General features: G+C 38.8%; 2 protein-coding genes across 3 annotated transcripts in view; one reads left to right on the forward strand and one right to left on the reverse strand.

The window, feature by feature from the left end:
- si:ch211-106n13.3 (vWFA and Collagen domain-containing protein) overlaps positions 1-2640 on the reverse strand; it is a 32348-nt gene extending 29708 nt beyond the window's left edge. The window contains exon 1 of the mRNA XM_056743003.1: positions 539-2640. The gene's annotated coding sequence lies outside the window, so the exon portion shown is untranslated. The remainder of the gene's footprint in view (positions 1-538) is intronic.
- A 189-nt stretch (positions 2641-2829) lies between these two features.
- Positions 2830-20399, forward strand: zcchc2 (zinc finger, CCHC domain containing 2). 2 transcript variants are annotated; one of them, XM_056743706.1, is made up of 14 exons: positions 2830-3596; positions 7458-7566; positions 7652-7722; positions 12195-12266; positions 12597-12697; positions 13438-13586; positions 14608-14691; positions 14779-14815; positions 14897-14981; positions 15078-15145; positions 17176-17267; positions 17358-17450; positions 17534-18574; positions 18769-20399. In XM_056743706.1, the coding sequence occupies exons 1-14, from the start codon at positions 3018-3020 to the stop codon at positions 18828-18830; spliced, it is 2643 nt and encodes an 880-aa protein (XP_056599684.1). In that variant the 5' UTR covers positions 2830-3017; the 3' UTR covers positions 18831-20399. The 2 variants fall into 2 exon arrangements, with proteins under 2 accessions (XP_056599684.1, XP_056599685.1); XM_056743707.1 differs by having other exon boundaries at positions 2831-3596; positions 13438-13532.
- The last annotated feature ends 1815 nt before the right edge of the window (positions 20400-22214 follow it).

The raw sequence follows: 22214 nt of genomic DNA on the forward strand, positions 1-22214 counted from the left end.
GGACTGACCAATTTACTAAATTTAAGAGTACATGAATTTCATAAGATTATATATATATATTGTATATATATAAAATGGCATCTGTATTGAGAGAAGAACACAAGCCCAAATCTCCAGTAAAACAATTCACAAAAAGTTCTACAAGGATTCCACATAACTTTAAGAAAAACTAAAACAGTTGGTTAAAAATCTGTGAAAAAATGCCTTAGAAGTGTGAATATAGTTTAAACAAAATGTTTACAGCATCTGTTGTTTTTAGATTTATTAGACTTTTTTATATTGTGTTGCCTAATGCAATGATAGAACTACTCTTTTGAAAATGCGCTTATACAGTACAATAAAGTCTGAACCTGTGTTCAGTGATGGTATCAATCCTATGCTATTTACGTGTCAAATATGGACTTCGCTCATTTACCCAAATGGCTGGGTTTGTCAACATAATTTAACTCAACAGATGGTTTTCTCCTTGTCTGACCCAACCACTGAAGCCAGCAAAACAATGTTTCTATCTCCAAGTGAAAAATGATATTTTACTCACCAACAATGTGACTTCTGGACTTTCTAGACAGTGTTAGTGAGTCAGTCTCTACGAGAAGTTGAAATAAGCCTGAGACGCTCTCATCACCAACACAAATTACAGTGCTGCGCTGTGACATTCGTGTGCAGATTGCTAGATGCAGCCAAGGACAATTTTATATGTGCACCCACAGTGACGTACAAGCTACCCGGTGCAGAATGAGAGAGACGGACATCAGAGCAAGGGAGGAGTTCAAAACCATCATCAAAGAACATCAAGCCAAGTGGCCCCATACCTCCAATCCCAGGGGCCCGTACCATAGACTTCCGCAAATAGCACAGACGAAAGCGTCTTTATTTTCGCTCCCGTCATGCATCGAGTTATTTAGAAGAGTCAATTGACTTTACATTTACATCATGTGCAATATCCTCAGTGTTGGAGTAAAAACTGTGTCTTTATTCTTCCAAAAGTTGGTTTCCATCAGAAAGGCCAGGTGCTTAAACACAGATGTTGGCACCTTCCATTCTGTCCTTAAACTCTCAGAGACCACCGTTGCTCTCCCCAGGACTGTTTCTGAATATAAAGATGTTTAGAGAGAGTCGCACACAAGACGGTTTTTAACCACATTAGTACCTGGGGAAGGAATATGTACCTGTGAGCTGCTCGGATAAATGACCCTGTGTATATATTTATACACCACAGAGTTGTAAACAAATCAGCTGTTCAAACAAATTCATGTGTTGGCACAGCTATTTTGGATCAAATAGGGCCAAAAGTACCAGAGCCAGCACATTGAATGAAAATAGAAGAGACATAAACACAGTACAGTACAACAATGATGTGAACCATGTAAGCATTAAGTTTAATGGCATGCAGAGTTTCAAAATATTGCAATAGAGTTGAATTGCAATGCATTTACTGTTAGAGGTAAAGTGATTTCTTGTTTTAAGGTCTTTCCAAATACTTTCAAAGGAAGTATTGATATTTGTTGTTTGTGAACTATTTGTGTGAAAGGCTTGCGTACAATGGCTGTGATGGGTGAGCAGTGTCGCCGTTTAGTGGAAATACTGGATTTAACACTTGCGTATTATTATTAGATGAATGTTAGCGACGACTAGAGGTCAATATGGAACTGCAGTGGCTTCGTTAGCCTATATTTGTAAATAATAAATATACAAAAATTAATTAACAAACTTATAAAACATAGTATGAAAAACAATCGACTTAAAACAAGACAGATTCTTCGAAAATATTGACTTAACTTAGCCTATATATCATGATTATCTGTCATCTTTCTGTTTCTTACAGGTTCCTTCTTGCGAGTTATTTTCCTTGGTTGGCATTCCAAATATTTTACAAATCTATCAAAATCCATATTTTCATCTAGACATCTATTAAGATGTTCACCATTAAATTAAAATCGAATTAATTCAAGGAAAAAAGAATCTTTTTAACATTTGTTCTATCAAAGTCCTTTTGGTCAGAAGTTACCATTTTAATACTTTGTTGCTGTAAGAAGATGATAAAAATTACAGATTCTATGATTTTGGTGTCAAATTCTCAATCCAAGGACAGTGAGTTTGAACACACTGTTTTATTGCTTTGTCTTCTTTGAAAATTTCATCTACTCAAAGCCAGAACCATACATTGTAATCCCGATTTTAGAATTTTCTCCTCTGATATAATGTTTCTTTTCAATTCATTTAAGTCTATGTCAACACCTTAATTCGAAGGCTTCTTAAACATCTTGAGTCTGTTGAAAGATTTCTTTAAATTGATTTAACTATTTACATTTTCAAAAATGTTTTTTGTTTTTTTGGATTTGCAGAGTATTTGTGATGTCCGTTGTCTCCCTTGTAATTTGGTTTTTTACCTTGAATAAAAAAAGAAAAAAAAGAAAGATTGTGCAAGATGTCGCCATGTGTACCATGTGATACAAGAGCCTTGAAAGACGATCCGGTGTGAAGGTTAACAGTTATACAACATTTATACAAATACAGTAAAAAATAATGGAAAGATGCGTAGATAAATACAAAAAAGAGAAATATGAAAATACATATTTTTTTAAATACATAAACTAACAAACAGAAATAAATAAACCAGTACACATAAAAACTGAATGATGAAAACATTTAACAGACCCTTCAGACTTATTTACTAAATTCAGATTTGCATTTTTTGTTTGTTTTTTAATGTTTGAAACGTTATAAATTCGTCCCTCCACAGAAATTTAAACCCGAAACATGGTGCGAGTTTAGGACCTCGGGGCTCAGCAGACGACTATAGGCGGAGTTACGAGTGATTGACAGAATATTCTGGAGGCACGGCAAGCGAGTAATCTGGCAAACTGACCGCTTATTCAACACCGCGCGATAAGCGACGAATTTCAACGCAATTCCGCCCTAAACCAGGAATTACATCGCAATTTGATGCCGAAACATCGGCGGGAAAGTACCGCCAATGGACTTCCATCACTGATGATCGCGTTTGAAAGCTGATAATGATGAAGATGAAGTTGCGAGCGGCGGGAGGCGAAAATCACCGATGCGACTTGAATTCTGTTAACGGAACCGATCGGCCGGGACGCCGTGAGAGCGGCCGATCGACTCCGCTCGATAAGGAGGCGGTGTTCGAGTGGTTCGGTTTACAGCTGAGCCCGGCCGGACGCGTCGAGCTGCTCTGCGGGCTCCTGCATATGTGTCAGCCGCTGGAGCTGCGCTTCCTCGGCGCCTGTCTGGAGGATCTGGCCCGGAGAGATTTCACCGTCCTACGGGACTTTGAAACCCGGGCCAACTGCCCCGCGGATTTGGAGGGGCTGGTGGACGTGAGCGCGAGCGACCCCGTGGTGTTGTCCAAACTGCTGGTATATGTGTCACTACTCGGATCCAAGAGCAGGGAATGCGCCGGGATATTATTCAGGACGTTAAACCGGATTGAGGCGGGTATGTGTGGGGCTGTGCCGGAGCCGGAGACGGTTGACCAGCTGCGGCTGCTATTCACTATGGGCTCGTTACACCCGGCGTTCAGTTTCCATCAGCGGGAGGAGCTGAGAGCACAGCTGGACAGACTCCAGGAATGGGTGTGTAATATAACACTCAACATCACTGCAATTACACCGATGAAAGTACGACCTAACTTTCATAGCCACATAGCAATGCAATGCCATCCATACCGCGGTATTCTTCGAATTATACCAAGGAAAAACAATGCACATATAGGTCATTGACATATTTTTCATTATTTAAGGTCTTTGGACATGGTAATACACTGGCTTTTTGTGCCTTACGTTATACCAGGCTAGTCTTGTATGGAAGCATATGTGGTGCAAAATTCAATTTGCAATGTAATATGCGTATTGTGTATCTAAATATACATTTCAAATAGCGTATGTGCAACATTAGGTGCAAAATGAAAATAAAAATTCAATTATATAAATTACATTTGTCAGTTCCTACACTAGTTTTAATAAGTTATTTAAATGGATATTTTTAACGCTCTTTAAGTTGCTAACTTAAAATGAAAATGCATTCCCGGATTGATTATACATATTTAAGATAGTCAAGCAAAACTGTAGCAAAAAGAAAATTCTAATGTCATTTTCCCTTAATGCATTAACATTCACAGGTTGAACATTTGGGATTGCATTTTCATTTACACACAGCGCGTTGAGTGGTGCAAAATTGAATGTGGACTTGAAAATGCATTTCGAGCTGACCACGCCCCCTCCCCGGTACAGCGTCATTGCATGAAGGCGGAGCCAGCATCGCTATTTGCTAGTTAGGTGTGTTGTTTTGAGGTGTTGAAAACACGTTCGACTGCAGAGATAATAAAAGCTTTAAATCGCTTGCACATACACGTTTTAATCATAAACACGTCCAGTATTTGTTGTCTTTGTTTCTGAATGATTATGTTAAGATATTGACTGTTTTTGTGGCGCAATATTTCCTTAACTTCAGGAATCGAGTTATTCAGTGGATCTGTCACAGCCTAAATTGCATTATCCAATTAGAAACCAAGGTTAGTTTTCGTAAGGGCAGATCTCCACTTTGGCAATGTTTATGTGTATTTGTGCATAATCTCTCCCCTTACACTTTCTCCAGCTAAAGAAGCACAGTACAGAGGTGTATTTCACGTGGATGTATGGCGTTTGTGATTGTACTGTACAGTTACTGAACAGTGGTCTCACAAAACGACCATTTCTGAACAATTGTATGAAGATATTGTGACAAAAAAGACAGTAATCAAAATACTGAATGTGTTCATGATGAAAACGCGTATGAGAAAGTCGAGTGATTATGAGACATTCAACAGGCGAGCTCACCGCTTGATAAGTCAGAAAATTCTAGCAATGTAGCTACTAGTTCTATCGTCTACAGAGACATACTAATCTTAAAAAAAACACCCAAGTAATTTTTTCTTTGTGCTCCAATTCGTGTGCATGCAATTTAATGTTTTTCTCAGCTTTGCAGCCGCACATCCATGCTTGTTACTAGCGATGCTGGCTCCGCCTTTACGCAATGACGCTGTACCGAGGTGGGGGCGTGGTCTCGAAATGCATTTTCAAGTCCACATTGAATTTTGCACCACTCAACGCGCTGTGTGTAAATGAAAATGCAATCCCAAATGTTCAACCTGTTAATGCATTAAGGGAAAACGACATTAGAATTTTCTTTTTGCTACAGTTTTGCTTGACTATCTTAAACATATAATCAATCGGGGGAATGCATTTTCATTTTCATTTTGCAACTTAAATAGCGTTAAAAATATAAATTTAAATAACATTGAAACTAGTGTAGGAACTTACAAATGTAATTGATAAAATTGATTTTTTTTTTCATTTTGCACCTAATGTTGCACATCCGTTATTTGAAATGTATATTTAGATGCACAATTGCATTGTCAATTTACATACTGCATTGCCATTTTGCACCACATATGCTTCCATAGTCTTGGGGTACCTTGTAAATAAATACTGTGGGATAAAGTCACTGACATTGACACAAATAGCACAATGTGACGTATTGCTTTACTGCATAGCATTCTATGCCCTACTAAATAAAATCTTAAGGGTTTCAATAATGGTTACTATAGAATTTTTTTAGTTTTAATGAAAACTAATATGGTGTCTTAGTTTACTTGTAATGTGTTGGGTTGTATTGGTACAACATTATCTGGCGGAAGGAAACCTCACTGGATCAAGGCAATACGGTGGAACATGAACAGTCAAATCGCAGTACAGCAACAGATTTAACAAACCAACATAGGGTAACTTTGCTTTAGGGAAATAAACCAAACCAAATTCAATCCAAGTGACATGACATAACTCAAGAGAGTTATGACACAAATCTAGACACACAAAAGTAATGCGTACAATTAATATTTCTGTTAAACAGTGTAATCTTAAACTGGTGTTCCTAGATGATTGACAGTTGTCAGTACTTTATGTTTATGTCTTTAAACTACATCAAACTCATTTTGCTTAATTGTATATGGTTGGGGTGACATTATGTTTAACGCCGTTTTGTTCTTTTTTATGTCTATGTGAATGATTTAATTGAGTCTTTTCTTGCGTTTTGAAAATGAGGTCATGTGTTGGAAACACTATGTGATGTACACATTCATTTGGATCACATCAGGTCTCCTAAACCAGTGGTTTCAAACTAGAGACCGTGGCCCCCTGGGGGGACCCAAGATGCATCCAGGGGCCCACAGATTTTGTGGCATTTTATGAAATATAGACATGTATCATAATTTTTTTTGCATTCAAACCATCAACCAAAAATAATTCATGTTTCAGCGTTGTATAACTGAATATGTTTTTGGTTTATTTAAAGTTTTAAGTGGGCGTTACACATGGGGTTCTGCCAATCTAATATTAATCTTGAGTACCTATAGAGTAGTATTGCATACTTCGTATCTTCGAAGAGTATTTAGTTTGATCACATTTATATAAGATACAGCTTTACGGTTGTTTCCGAAAACATACGACGCGTGCAGGCGGGAGGGGTAGGCTAAACCAAAGCACGTGCACACCCATTGTCAACAAAACACAGACATTAGTTTCACTCACCGCATGCGGTTCATGTCCGACATCTTTTAGCGCTGGGGCGGCTCCATATATCAGTTTCAAACGATCTCCAAATCCAGCGTTATATCCACCGTTTATATAACATTCAACACCCAAATGGAGTGAACAAACAAACACCTGAACTTCGCGAACGTATGCTCTCTCTCTCTCCTGCTTTACAAGTGAAAGTGACGTCGGCGCATGCTCCTTCTCCTGCTCTCCTGTGGCCGTGCCGCGTGCTTTTCCGGGAGAATTGTCCAATGAGGGACTAAGAAAGTTGTTACGAAACCGTTTTATTTTTTTCGAAAAAAAACTTTCCTAAACCTGTACGATCGCAGGGGGAGTGTATCGAGCACAGAAATACTACGTAATACGCCCAACTAGTTTTTTGACTAGTTGGCCATGTTAAGCATGAGAAGACAGCGCGTTTAACATTGTAAAGAAGTCAGAATGCATGACACATCCTTGCAGGGCTGCTTTAAGTCTTTATTTGGGGGGCCGCAAACCAATGCACTCCCAGGGCCTTACAAAAAAAATTGAGAACCACTGTCCTAAACAACACATTCTGCTTAAAACAAGAAGCAGAACTCGATTCAAAATTCAACCTCGCATGTCCTCTGATTGGATATTTGGAGCACAGCTCACATATATGACCAACTTAAAGATGACCAACCACTAGGTAAATGTTCGGTTTCCTGTTTTGTTTTGTGTCGACGCTAATTTAATATGATGTGGCTTTTAGTAAAGATGGGAACTAATTCTAAGACACCGTGTTCATAAATATGCAAATTCACATGTTTCAGAGACATTGTAGACATGTGAAATAGTTTTATTCACCCGTCTTTTGAGTCTAATCTTTTTTGCTTGTCACAGAGTCAGTTTTCCAGACCGAGGTTCATCTGTCCACCTCAGAAGAATGAAGTGGACTGGAGTCTATGCAGTGATCCCAATCCTCACCTCAGCAGCAGGTCACAGAGAGAAGGTATCTCACTGTTATACGCAGAAAACCCTTTGACCTCCAAACCTCCACAGATAGAGAATGATAACAGTGTCTTCTGTTGTTTCAGTGGTGCACATTAAGAAGGTCGTTCTGAAGGACATTTCTGTGGCAGGAGACAGCAGGCAGTACACTTTTGAGGTGAGTTCACAACACAACCCTCTCTGACAATGTCAAGTACACACTTGTCGGACATCACCAATTTTATTAATTTCATGTTTCTAAATGTGTTGCGAGGAGAGTCGTGACAACAAAAGTTTTAAATTTCCGCTTGTCATGTGATTCATGGAGCCTCCAGATTGTTCCAGGAAGTAATGTTTTTTTCTTTAAATGCTTTATTTCTTTCAATTTCTATTCATCAAATGGCTTGCTAACTTAAAAGTTTGTCTCAGTTTGATTTACTGCAGCTCCATGCGCTACTAGTAATTTCCTGGAACTATTGAGAGGCTCATGAAACACCATTGCTTAGAAAAAACTGTTCCATTGGAGTCAACAGAGTTGACTCATCTCTTACTCTCTCCCTTTCAATGGCTCTACGTTTCAACCCCTCTAATCCAGTGGCCTGTGTGTGTTTGTGTATGTAATGATTGTATTGATGATTTGTTGCTTTAAAAAGGATCAAATCAAGCCTTCCCTTACATTTCCATTTCTTGCTGAAATTTTTTGTTTGATTGAGAAATTTGTGTGATTGATTTTGACATGCATTTTCTTATTTATTCACACAGTTAAAGGGATACTTCACCCAAAAATGAATATTCTGTCAACATTTACGCACCTTCGAGTTGTTCCAAATCTGCATCAAGTTCTTTTTTCTGATGAACACAGAGAAAGATATTTGGTAGAATGCTTATATCCAAACAGATCTCGCTACCCATCAACTCCCATAGTAGGAAAAATTACATTATCATTTTTTTGTTCTGTTGAACTCAAAAGAAGATATTTTGATGAATGTAGGACAGCAAACAGTTCTGGAGTATTTTTTCCTTCTATGGTAGTCAATGGAGGGTAAAATCTGTTTGGTAATAAGCATTCTTCCAAATATCTTTCTGTGTGTAATTAAGAACAAAGAAATTGATACAGATTTGGAACGACTCGAAGGTGAGCAAATGATGACACATTAAAACATTTTGGGTGAAGTATCTCTTTATGGAATAGTTCAACCGAAAATGAATATTCTCCTATAAATTACTCATGCCATCCCTAACGTATATGATTTACTTTTTTAGTTGAACACAAATTATGTTTTTTTTTCAATCAAGTATCAATGCATATACAGTACATTACAGGTCCCAACTTGTTGAAGCTCCAAACACAGACATCCATCATAAATTAATCCAAATGAACTCCAGTGCTTCCATAAATGTTTTTGGAGTGAATTTATTCAATGAAATTGACACAACAAGCACATTCAAGCACAAAATAAAATCGACTAGTTTTCATATGATATTTTGTAATGTGACACATGAGATTTTAAGTTATCAATGTGCTACCAATAACTCAAATAAACTTGACAAACTCAAACTTTTAAGATTATATTTTTGATGGTTTGTGTTTTTGGAGCTTTAACAAGCTTGGATTTATGAATTTAAGGTTACATTTTTTTATATTAAATGAAAAGTTAATAATGGTGTCCCAAATAATGGTGTCTTTTGACTTTCCATAGTAAAATACCTTCATCGAGTTAATGGGGACCATTTTTGGGTGAACGATTCCTTTGAAAAACGTTATAAGACTGAAAAAAGGGAGGCATATACAGTACATCAAGGATGGCATGAGGGTATTTAAAATTTGCATCTGAACTTTTTTTATTTTCACCTGAACTATTTCTTGAAGAATATTGTCCACATATAAAGTAACTTGATGTGGTGTTAATCACCTCTCAGTTATTCAATTCTTACTAGAAGTTGTTGCTTTAGATTTCCATGCTGCATTATTCATGCATTTAAAATGATGGTGCAGTCAGCCTCCGTGGCTCCAGAGGGCCGGGCTTTGCTGTCGGCTGTGAACATGAGACTTCTGTCTCTGTGGGACCTGTGAGGAAACATGCAAAGCCTGAGCTGTAAACATCCGGTTGTTGATACAGAGTTGACAGCCTCAGTATAGAGGCTTTGGCTCGCCTCACAGCGAGAGTATGGAGTCGAGCCAAAACCCTTGGAGAGGGACACTGAGAGTAAAGCATTTCTTTCTTTTTCCTAATACATTACCTCATTTTAAGAAATGTACCCTGAAATACTGTAAAATTGCAACAGCTACTTCATGCTGTGATAAATATTATTTGTTACGTATTTTAATATACCAAGTACAATGTGTTTGGACCCTTTTTTATTTACTTAGGTTTGAGTGAAGCAGAATTCTGGAAAGATGTAATGTGTGATGTGATTTTATTTACTAGGAAGAAATTAAAGTTGCTTGGTGATGTCAACCAAAACGTAAACGGTTTTAAAACATTATTTCTTCGAAATGGAATTCTTGGATGACTACGGAATGGAATTCTTCACATGCACTACCTGGAATGTGTATTAAAAATCCTGAATGTCCATTAAGTGGGTGTTAACACGACACTGTTTTAACTAAACATGGAAAACGTTATATGACTTTTGTTTGTTGACTAATGCGACAACTGCGTTTTGGGGTGCTGAAAATGCATATTTAAAAAAATGGGTTTTTTGGAAATTATCCCATTATCATCTTTTAAATAATAAAACTGTAAAATTGCAAAGACGGTGACATTAAAGGTCTAGTGTGTAATGTTTTGGAGTGTCCACTGAAAGACATGCAATTTAATATTCATAATTATGTCTTCAGAGGTATACAATGACCTTACATAATGAAGCGCTATGTTTTTATCAGAATGAGGTATTTCTATCCACATACACCGTGGGTCCCCTTACATGGAGTTCTCCATGTTGTTTCTACATTAGCCCTATATGGGCAAACTGCTCTACAGAGTGCATTTGTAAATACTTAATCTCCTTTGGCAGAAAAGCAAAAACGCGAAATCTTTGTCTTGTGAGAGGCTTCGAAAGGGAGTGGTTGAGAAGACTGTTGGTTGAAATTCGCTATCTCGCCACATTGATGCCTGAAGTGCACGAGTATTAGCACTTTTCACGGACGCTAGGGGCCACATCCGGTTCAGCGTTAGTTGTGTAAATCTATTTGCGACAGTAATGTCCTATTATGTGTTCACATGTGTTTCTTTAAAATGTTACATCGCCAACTGCTGGCCTGGCATGCGAAATACAGTGTTATAGTGATTTGAATGAAATACATGTGAATAGGGATCATTTTGACATTGTTGTTGGAGAACTTTTTAGTACATTAGTCCATTTTCAGTACATCATTGTTGTGTAAACTAAGCTTATTCGATTGTGTTTTAGTACTTCAAAGGTTTTTTTTTGTTGGTTACTAGATTTTTATTTTCTTCATATCATTGATGTTAACATGCGTGTCAGCTTTTAGTAAATTAATTTGATGCTGGAAATATATTGTGAAAGAAGAACTTAAACGGAAACCATTATTTCCACGGACTGAAGTCATTATGTTCTCTCTGTGTACCTCAAAGTCTCTGTGTGAGTTGCATTCCAATAAAAAATCTCCATATTTTACTGGCAGACGAATTCCCCGCCCTTCCCCAGGGTCACAGCTGACCCCTGACCACCTGCGTCTCGCCAAGCCTGCTGGTGCAACCTTACTATTAAGACATCAGTATTCACTAGAGAAGCAGACCAACAGAGTGCCAGCCCTTGTTAGGGATAAAATATTTACTCTGTGTGATGGGCTGCCCGGGTGTTGAAAGAGCTCGCTTGGAGTTACATATAAACACTTCAACACCGTCTTTGTCTGGGAAAGATGAATTGCTGCAAGAACAGGAATCATCTTATCGACTCTTTCTTAGTGAATATCTGCCAGGCGTTTCACAACCAAAGCTATTTATGATGGCGTGTATTGTGTACTTTTGTACCTAAAGAGTGAGATAGTCCGAACAAGCTTTAGGGATTTTGTTTATGCTTTGGACTTACACTAGAATCCTGGCATGTCAACTTTTTCTATGTCAAAAAAATATAATTATTATTATTAAGTTGAAAGTGTGATAGATTAAAAAAATATATCTTGTTTTACTTTTATTTAATCCCTAAACTTCGATACTGTTTATAGATGCAGGTCCGTAGTTAAAACACTCATTAATGTTAAATGGCAAACTGTGAATGCTGGTGGATGAATTTCTCAGAAGGTTAAAAAGCGCAGAATTAAAATAGTGTGTGACTCAGTTTGGCATATATATTCTCAAACATGTTGGGCGTTTGCTTCATGTTATCGTCTCTGTCTTTATATAGACTAGATGTATTATTTCAGATGCCCAGAATCTAATGAGTCATGAAATTTGAATGTTTTATTTACCCTAAACACTTTCACTTTTGTTTTAGATGCAAACAGATTGGAATGTTTCAGACGAACTGTGATCAAAACAAATAACCAGCAATTTTATGTTTTAAACAAATAATTGTATAGTGGCAAAAGATACAAATTGCATAAGGAATTCTGAGTGGGTATGTGACCGTGTGTTTATGTTAAAAATAATGAGCTTTCTTTTCGTTTTTCCTCTACTTTTGCAGGTGAAATGGTCCGACTCTTCACTGACCGGCGTCAACAAAAGCCATCGTGAATTAGAGGACTTCCTGTTAAAGGTGACCAGAGTGTAGTGAGATGATTCACACTGTGTTTGGTGTTGTGTTTTGTTATTTTAGTCATGTTTGCTGCACATGCCAGTGTGCCAACCAGCCGGGCAACATGCCACAAGACTAGAGCAGCAGGGCATGTACCGTGTCTATATTCTATTTGTCTTTGGCTGTGCTTTCACAGGACTGCCTTCTGTTTGTTAACATTAGTTTAGTACGCACAACTGGCAGGTCTGATTCTGAAAGAACACATACTGATATAATGTATCTTCAATGCAAGTCACTTTGATGTTTGGTGTCGATTGCAAATATAAAAAAAAAAACTATTTTTCTCTATAGCTTCCTAAGGAGCAGAGCCCTGATGGCTTTGAGAAAAGTTTTGTCAGGTTATTAAATTGTGCGGATCAATGTGAGGTCAGAGAACTGGAGAGAAATCTCAGGTAAGTCTCATCTCATAGACATGATAAGCATAACGATTAACTTATAATTTGTTAAAATATTGCATGAAACTACAAATACCTCCACTCAAAAAAGTACATTTTCCATGTGTGACATACATTAACACTTTCAAAGGATAGTTCACACGAAAATAAAACAATTCTGTCATGAATTACTCACTTTCGAGTTGTTCCTAATCTGTATAAAGTTCTTTATTTGGTTGAACACAGAGAAAGATATTTGGAAGAATGCTTTTAACCAAACAGTTCTTGGACCCCATTGGCTACCCTAGTAGGAAAAAATACAATGTTAGTCAAAAGTACTCCAGAACTGTTTGCTGCTCAACATTCTTCAAAATATCTTTTTTTGTGTTAAACAGAACAAAAAATACATTAAGTGCTTTTTCTAATATGGTAGTCTTCCGAACAAATAAAATGTACAAAGATTTGAAACAACTCTAAGGTCTGAGTAAATTTTGACAGAATTTGGTGAACTATCCCTTCAAAGCACAGCTTGCAAAAATGAATCCGACCACATCTGAACATTAAAATATGAGTGAGTGGAAATCACTTCTTTTACGTTTTGGATGAATCCTTTTTAAATGTCACAAACTCAGCAGAATTCAGGTCATTAACACTGATGTCAGTTTCAGAGGGAATTCAACTTCCTGTGAAGATGAACCAAATGCCAGCGTCTGTATTTATTACCTTATAATGTTTCACTTTCTCTTGTTCGTGTACAGGGAGAAATTTTTGTCTTTATCACCGGATGTTCTTCAGAGGTGTGACGTCTCCACATTCTTCCTGTCTGACCCATCTTCACTGGCATGCAGCCGCTGTAAGACACCACAACTTGCTTTTCTTGTACCGGATACCAAAACATTAAAGATTAGTGAGTCACTCATCATATATGGAAAGTGTACTGATGATATACAGGTTATATACGGTATAATGTTTTGGATGGATTTTTGACGTGTAATTTAGTTGATCAGTTTAGGTGTTTTTACATGCAGATTGTTGTTTATAGGGTTGGGTAATTATCGATTCAGATTTTTAGATTGAATTTGATTCCGATTCACAAGATCTGTTTTGATTTGATTCACGATTCGATTCAATGCAAATAGATTTATTACAAATCTTATAGATATTTCTAAAAACAGAAATTTTTTTAGATTCTTTTTTTTGTTTAGTTCTAGTTATTTGTTTAGTTCTAGCTCTCCCAACCCACTCCCATTGTAAACAAAACAACATCGTTTAAAGAGCACGTTCCCCGCGATCACATTTTTTAACCTTTAGTTAGTGTGTAGAGCATAAATAATACCTGCAAAATGATAAAGCTCAAAGTTCAGTGCCAATCGGATCTTGTCTTTAACAGAATTCGCTTTTCAAGGACTACAGAGAACAGCTGAACTTTGATGGACCCGCATGTTTTTAACCGATAAAGTGAAGTTGACGCCATTGTTACTGTTTATTGTGAAAAAGCCAAAGTTTATGAATACACGTGAGAGAGCCACCGACCAATCACAACAGCCTGAGAAGCGGAAGCCAATCACGAAAGACCTGGTCAGCTTTACCAATCAGAGCATTTTGGAAGGAGGGACTTTATATAGACAGTAAGAAATCCAGTCGTTTAGTGAGAAGAGGGACAGCGATGAACTATAGACTTGAAATATGTGAAATATAAAGCATTTTTTTAAATTAGGAACATGAACATCCATTGTAAACACCCAAAAACATAATTGAAGTCTTTAACACAAAGAAAGCCAATCGGGACAAGGATGGGTAAAGAATTATATTTTTCCAGGATAAACGAACCCATTATTTTCCAGGCCAAAATATTTGTGTATCCCGCTTCTCGTGGTTGCTCCGCGCTGCCGGCACATGTCACACCTGCCCGTCTGCTCTCTCTGCAGGTGCCAGAGCACCTGTATCCAGAATCCATCCGCCTGCACGTGGTTTCTCTGAGGACTGCTCGGAGACCTCCAGCCTGGAAGAGGGTGAGAGGGTGCTTGTTAGATCTGCTCTAAAAATACATCTGCTCTACTGACTTCTATAGACTCATCGTGCCGTTTCCTCTCTTTCAGACGTTGAGGGTTACAGCGTCAGAGCTGGAGGCCTGAGGTACAGCTTCATTACACACAACCTCACCCGCGCTGTCCTCCTGTAAGAATCAGTGATGGAAATGTCTTTGTCTCCCTGCAGTAATCCACATTCAGAATGCCAGAGAAGAGGAAACTGTGAGCAGAAAGGAGAGAGAGTTTGGATGAAAGGCACAGAATGTGAACAGGTGAGATCCTGAATCTCAAAAATATATGTTATTGAAGATTTGAGGTGTTAATGCATCATGAGAAGGACTAGCGTGCTTTATGTCTGTCTTTGCTAGGGCTGCACAAATGACAGGAGAATTCTTACGCCCGGACAGAAGAGCAAAGGAAGATCTGCTGGCAAAAGGTATGAGCGCACATACTTTCAGGAAGTTGATCTCTGTGTGTTTAGTCGATCTGTGTTTAGATATTTGAGCATTGCATTGTCATCTTGCGATCCAAATGACGAGATGAAAATATTGTCTAGTAAATATTGTTTTAAGACTGTTTTAAAATATCTTTAGTTAACATCCGTTAATACTGAGATGATACTATATGTTGAGAAACTGATGTTTGTTTATTAATCTATATTCAATTAGTATGTTAAAGGGGTCATATGGCGCGAATGTGTGGTTTTCTGTGTCTTTGGTGTGTTATCAATGATGTGATATTTCCGTATATTTTGACCTCGCTGGGATCACCCTCATAAATTGCATGATTTTCTTTTTAATTCCTGGCGGGATTGGGGGTTAAAACATTATCTATATACAGAGACTTAAATAGGCCATTCCGTGATTTGATGGCTTGAAACTATACAAATGGCAACTTTACAAATGGCCGATCTAGTCACTGTAGAATAAACGTGTTGAAGTCTATTAAAAGCATACATTTAAATTAACTAAAACCACAACATGCATGGTTTTCAAAACCTGCCGATTAATTCAGAAAAACGCTGTATGAATGATGTTGATGCGCCATCTAGTAGCTGTTTATGAAAGTCTCTTGAGACCACAATATTCTTTAATTTTGTTCAATTATTGTTTAAGGAATTATTGCTGATGGCACAATAAAATTTGAATTAGGCCTAGTATAAACTCCTCAAGGGCCATTTGTAAGTGCCATCTTATTTGACATTTGGAGAAGATATTTGCACAAACCTTCAACCTATTTTATTAAATATTGTTAAGGTGACTGTTAAACTAATATAGATTTGAACTGATATTTCCAAAATTGGCTTTATAGTATATAAGTTATAGTAGTTTGTTTTTGGGTTGCTAAGTGAAAAATATCTATTTTTGGCAGACAGTTTCCAGTTTTAATCATATAACATTAAAGACTATTTTTGAGGCAAAAAATTGTGTGGAAACAGAAGATGCATTCTATCTCAAAGCAAATGCTCACCCAGACCTGTCTGAAACACCTCATGTAACCACACCCCCACACATCTACGTCAGTTTGTGGTATGATTTGACTAAGACCACCCAAATGTATACATAAGTAAGGTGGGAGTACCTGTCCGTATAATTGAACCTGATGTTCCAAGTATGGTAAGAGGTGTTACTCTCCTTCACACTCTTGCAGTATTCGACCAATCACTACGCACTGGTTAACTGGCCAAATCATAGCACACCTCGCTTTTCAGAGCCATGAGCTTTGTTAAAAATCTGTACGTTTCAGAGAGGCGGAGCTAATAGCAGATACAAACAAGCACTGTTTGTGGAAAATACAGCCTTTTTGAAACTTACATCATGTGTACACATTGCATTACATCTAAAACCAACTATAATATTTGTTTTAGCCCTGTCATATGACCCCTTTAAATATTTAAGAGACAATATCAACCCTTAGAGATGATTGGCAACGGTCTAAGTAGAATTAGGAGATTGGAAAAAAAACAGTATAGATTAAAATATAAATCTAATGGTTGCACTTTTTTTACAGTATCTGTACTTACAGTTTACTTACCTTAGAAAGAACTGGGTAGTAACCACATGGTATAAATTTAGGTGTAGGTGTAGGTTCAGGGCTAGGACCTAGTTTTTAGATTTGCACAGTGTGTTCATGGGTAACAGGACTGAAATATAAAGAGCTTCCAATATAATGACAACCATCAGCAAACTATTTCCGGAAGTGCATTGCTCCTGTAGTACAAAGATTTACGCTCCTTTGTTATAATGATGGAGCATTAAATGGATCGTTTTTCCGTGGAACTCAAAGCAAAATGTTACACGTCAGTCACCATTCACTTCAATTGCATTTTTGCATGTTAGTGAATGGTGACTGAGGCTGCCTAACGTCTCCTTTGGTGTTCCACAGAAAAAAGACAGTCATACAAGTTTGGAATAGCAAGCAACCCTGCAAAGCAATGACTTTTAAAATACAGTGGTCTGTTTTCAGGGAGAGGGGTCGAAGGGTCACCAGCACAAAGACTTCTGCTGGGATCCAGAAACCTTCCGCAACACTGATGAGCAACCAGACGGCTTGTAAAGGTGTGTGAACCAGAATAAAATGCACAGCTTTTGTGTGTATATCTGCCTAAACGTGAGCTTAAATGCTGTTACCTTTTGTCTTGTTGACAGACGCAGGAAGGATCAAATATGGAGACACATCCTCCGAGAGCTCTAACTCCGTGCCATCCAGTCCCGTTCACCACAAGAGCCTGGAGGACCAAGGTGTGTTTTCTGCTAATAAAAACAGTTGTCAGTTGCTAGCGGTTTGAAATGAGACCTAATGATGTATAACTGTCTCTCAACAGACACAGAGAGCCAGTCCGATAACTCTGCTCAGGAACCTGAGAAAACTCACCCTGCCAAAGGCATTGGCGGGAAAGCGGTCGCCATGGTGAATCCATTAGTCGCCGAGCCTCAGAACGTCCTGCAGCCGCCTTCAGTTGTCGAATTAGACCTGACTTGCCTACCTTATGCCCTCCAGTACAACCACACCCAGAGGGACACCAACGGGGGCAAGATCACCATAACCATCCCGCTGCCACGAGAACCTGGAACATCGTCTGCCATTACCCACCCACAACAGCAACCACAGCTGGGGGCGTTTAGCATCCTCTCGGGTGCCCAGTGTTCTAAGAAACACGGCACTGCCAACAATCCCTTCAAAACTAACACAAAGGCACCTACGCTGTCCACCACTTCTTCAAGGCCAAGTTCCTCTTGCCAAATCCCAGGACCTTGCTCCACGACCGTACCCACACACACCCCGGGGCTCGGACCCATGCAGCCCCCCGCTGTCACGCACAGCACCGCTCAGAGCGATTCGGTGTCCTACATCAACAGCTCGAACCCGCCGGTCACGCCCCAGACGCAGGCCGGCGCAACACAACAACAACACCAGCAGGGGGGATGCAACGCATGCGGCTGCCGCGGTAGTTGCGGCGGCAACGTCGCCCACCAGTCTCTCAGCTACTTCTTGCCTCCCCAACCTGCTCGTCAAATGTTTGGTCCGCCTCCCCAGTTCTTCCACCTCACGCCTTCTAGTTTCCCCGCCCAAGCCCATCAGAATAACGGGACGCCTCTGCCCTTCTACGCTCACACGGGTCCTCCTGCGGCATTTCTCCACGCCACCTCGGACCACATGTTGGCCTCGCAGGCGGGTTACAGCTTGCCCCAAATGCCCGCTTTTCGACGCTTCTATCAACCCCAACCCATCTTTCCACCGGTGGGCTTGATGTCGGGTGGAACCAACGTGAAGAAGACGGCCAACGTGTCGTGCTATAACTGCGGAATGAGCGGCCATTACGCCCAGGAATGCAAGCAGCCGTCCACCGATGCGGGTATGACAGGTAACATCAGGACCAGGAGATGATGATGGTGGTGGTGATATTTTAGGCCAAAAATATACTCAACCTAAGTAAGCGAACACAAGCATGAGTCCTTGACAAAGCGTCGCGAGCATACAGCTCGACAATTCTGTTACGAGTCGAAATAAGACTCCGTAATGTTCATACTGACATCAGCCTGTGTGTTTGTGTTTCAGGTGGTTTCCGGCTAAAGTACGTTGGCCCGAACTCCTCAGATTCCTTAGACAAAAATGATTGACCGCACATAGAGGACCAAAGCCTGTCAGCCACGTTTCTGATGATATTTTAGACAGACAGTTATGTTTGTATTACTATCCTTGTCAAAAGGGTTTACTGTAAGAAAAAAAAGAAAGAGCCAACGCACAGAGAGAGAGGAGAGGAAGGGAATGTTTTCACACTGCTAGAACGACGACTCGACAGTGTTTACAGTTGATAGAGTTTCTCTTACACGCTATCATAACTTAATGTTATAGATGACAGTTTATTTGTTTTAGGTTCTGAAAAACACTTTATTGTTCTCAGATGATTTTTATAGAAAGCTAAGGGTAAAATGAAACTTGAGTCAGTGCAGTATTTTTTTTGGACGGGTGAACCTTTATTGCCTTTTATACATGTTTGAGCAGTTGTGCCAGAGAAAAGATAAAATACTGTTAAAAACTGATGTTTTGTAAGTTCTTATTTTGTTATGAAAGATTAGCTTTGTCTCTGCTGATATAGCTTAAAACGATACTCTGGCAGATGTTATACGCTGCTGGTTTGCTCTTTTCTCATTTGAACACGACACACTACGGTTTTTGTTCTCTTATTAATGTGAGTGAGATATTTGAAATGCACTGAAAGAGCCAGACTTGCAGTTCTGCCTCTCATTCACGTGCTCTGACCACTAGAGGGCACAAGAGTTTTATCCTGCAGCTTTAGCCTTAAATATCCTCCCATGTCTGGATTCCGTGCTTTGTGAAGTGTTTAGATTCAGACAATATCCCTCATACATGTTCATTCTAAGCCTGAAGCACTATCAGAAAAAATGCAAATAGATTTTGTCATGAAACGCTCTTTAACCGAGAAATACTTTTTTTAAAGGAAGGTTAAGTTTGTTTCTGGATTTAACGTGATGGTCATTATAGGACAACTCTAAGCATTTAGGATTCCTTGCTTGTGTGTTAAAAGTAGTTTTTTGATAAATGGCAAAGAGTTTGACATTCGTGCCTATTGCTATGCGATCACTCGTGTGCGTGCTGAAAATAATTGTGCAAAGTCTTAATTCTGTGTTAAAGTAAATATTTAAAAGCAAAGTTATGATTCCGGACATCTTATTGAAATAGCCAAAGCATCCCTTTTTATATATGGAGATTTGGCATGTTTGTATCGAGAGTATTTTATTTTGCTATTTTCAATTTGATGAAGGGTCTTAGACATTTAACATGCGTGTCCAGACTTCTTTTAAAGCACATTTACTATGAGGAACATGACCTGTGATGGGAAACAATAGTAGGTTGCAGGTTTTTAGATGTGCTTCATTTGGTTAAAATGGGTATCTATCTGTAAACAGACTCTGGAGGGAGTCATCCTACTCAAGGCTGAACCCAAAAACCTGTAGACTTTATTTGTTACACTTTTTATAGATATATGAAGCTGTACTGTATATGAACGAGGTTTGATATTTGCCTCTTGAGTTTACGTTTACTGTATTTCCTATGTAAATGTTGATTCATCTGTACTAAGAGGTCAAATTAATCTGATCACGTTTGCATTTTCTGCCGAATTGATCATTTATGTCCAGATAATAGCAATAAATACAAAACACCCATTTGGCACTGTTGTTGTTTTTCTTGTCATGTGGTTCAAGTATGCATAGTGTTATCAGGGCCTTAAAATTGTCTTCCCCCCTAGATGACTCATAGGGCTCTTAAAGGGACACCATCTTCATACACGCCAGAAAGCCTCATGAAGATATTTAGGATTGGAGTACATGTTGAAGCAGTTTTGGAGGTAGTCTCTTGACACACCTGCTATAAATTATCTATTGTTATATCCTTTGTTTAAAAAAATGCTTACATGTCTGCCTTTATCTGAAATGACTCGCCTATATCCAAAGCATATATTCATCTATTTTCCACATCACAAATCACTGTAGTGCACATGGTTTGTTACAGAAACAGATTTTTGGTCTGTTTAAGTCCAGCATAAAATGACCAAATCATCAGGAAACGCTTAAAACACAGCTTTTTATTAGATCAAGAACTAGAGGTATAATATCATACTTATTGCCAGAGAAATCAAATTAAAAAGATAATAGAAGTGCCTTTCCAATATTATATGTTTTCATAACTTTTGTTATTTTTAATTTATTACAAATGATTGATGTATTCTATAAAAAACATTTATACAATTATTTCAAAGTACCAACAGAGGGCGTCATTGACTCAAAAAAAGAGTCAAAAAGTTCTAAAGGTCTTTGCACATACAGTCCAAAATGTTCGTGTTTGGCACTCGTTTGTACTGTGTCTCTAAATTGTCAAAACGCCTCTCAAAATGCTTGCTGTTTATGACATAGGCAAAGATCATAGGCAGTGTGTAAATGTGATTGACACAACGTAAGGTCGTATTTATGTTTTTAACGTAAGTGGAATGGCCATAAGACTGTATGTGTGTACAATATGACACAGTAGTGAGTACTCCTCTCACATTTTTCTAAATATGTTGTTATATCTTTTCATGTGACAACACTGAAGAAATGACACTTTGCTACAATGTAAAGTAGTGAGTGTACAGCTTGTATAACAGTGTACATTTGCTGTCCCCTCAAAATAACTTGACACACAGCCATTAATGTCTAAACTGCTGGCAACAAAAGTGAGTACACCCAAATTGGGCCCAATTAGCCATTTTTCCCTCACCGGTGTCATGTGATTCGTTAGTGTTATAAGGTGTCAGGTGTGAATGGGGAGCAGGTGTTTTTAATTTGGTGTTATTGCTCTCATACTGGTCAATGGAAGTTCAACATGGCACCTCATGGCAAAGAACTCCCTGAGGATCCCAAAAAGATCTGTTGCTCTAAATAAAGATGGCCAAGGCTTTAGAAGATTGATAAGAATCTGAAACTGAGCTGCAGCATGGTGGCCAAGACCATACAGCAGTTTAACAGGACAGGTTCCACTCAGAACAGGCCTCGCCATGGTCGACCAAAGAAGTTGAGTGCATGTGCTCAGGGTCCTATCCAGAGGTTGTCTTTGGTTTAGTTTAGTTTAGTTAGGTCTGCATGGCTGTTGTCCCAGAACGAAGCCTCTTCTAAAGATGATGCACAAGAAAGCCCCACAAACAGTTTGCTGAAGACAAGCAGACTATAGACATGGATTACTGGAACCATGTCCTGTGGTCTGATGAGAATAAGATAACTTATTTGGTTCAGATGGTGTGTGGTGGCAACGAGGTGAGGAGTACAAAGGCGACTGCGTCTTGCCTACAGTCGAGCGTTGTGGTGGGAGTGTCATGGTCTGGGGCTGCAGGACTGCTGCCTGGCACTGGGGAGCTACAGTTCACAGAGGGAACCATGAATGCCAACATGTACTGTGACATACTGAAGCAGAGCATGATCCCCTCCCTTCAATGACTGGGCCGCAGG

The sequence above is a fragment of the Triplophysa dalaica genome, chromosome 3, assembly GCF_015846415.1.
Source record: "Triplophysa dalaica isolate WHDGS20190420 chromosome 3, ASM1584641v1, whole genome shotgun sequence".
NCBI lineage: Eukaryota > Metazoa > Chordata > Actinopteri > Cypriniformes > Nemacheilidae > Triplophysa > Triplophysa dalaica.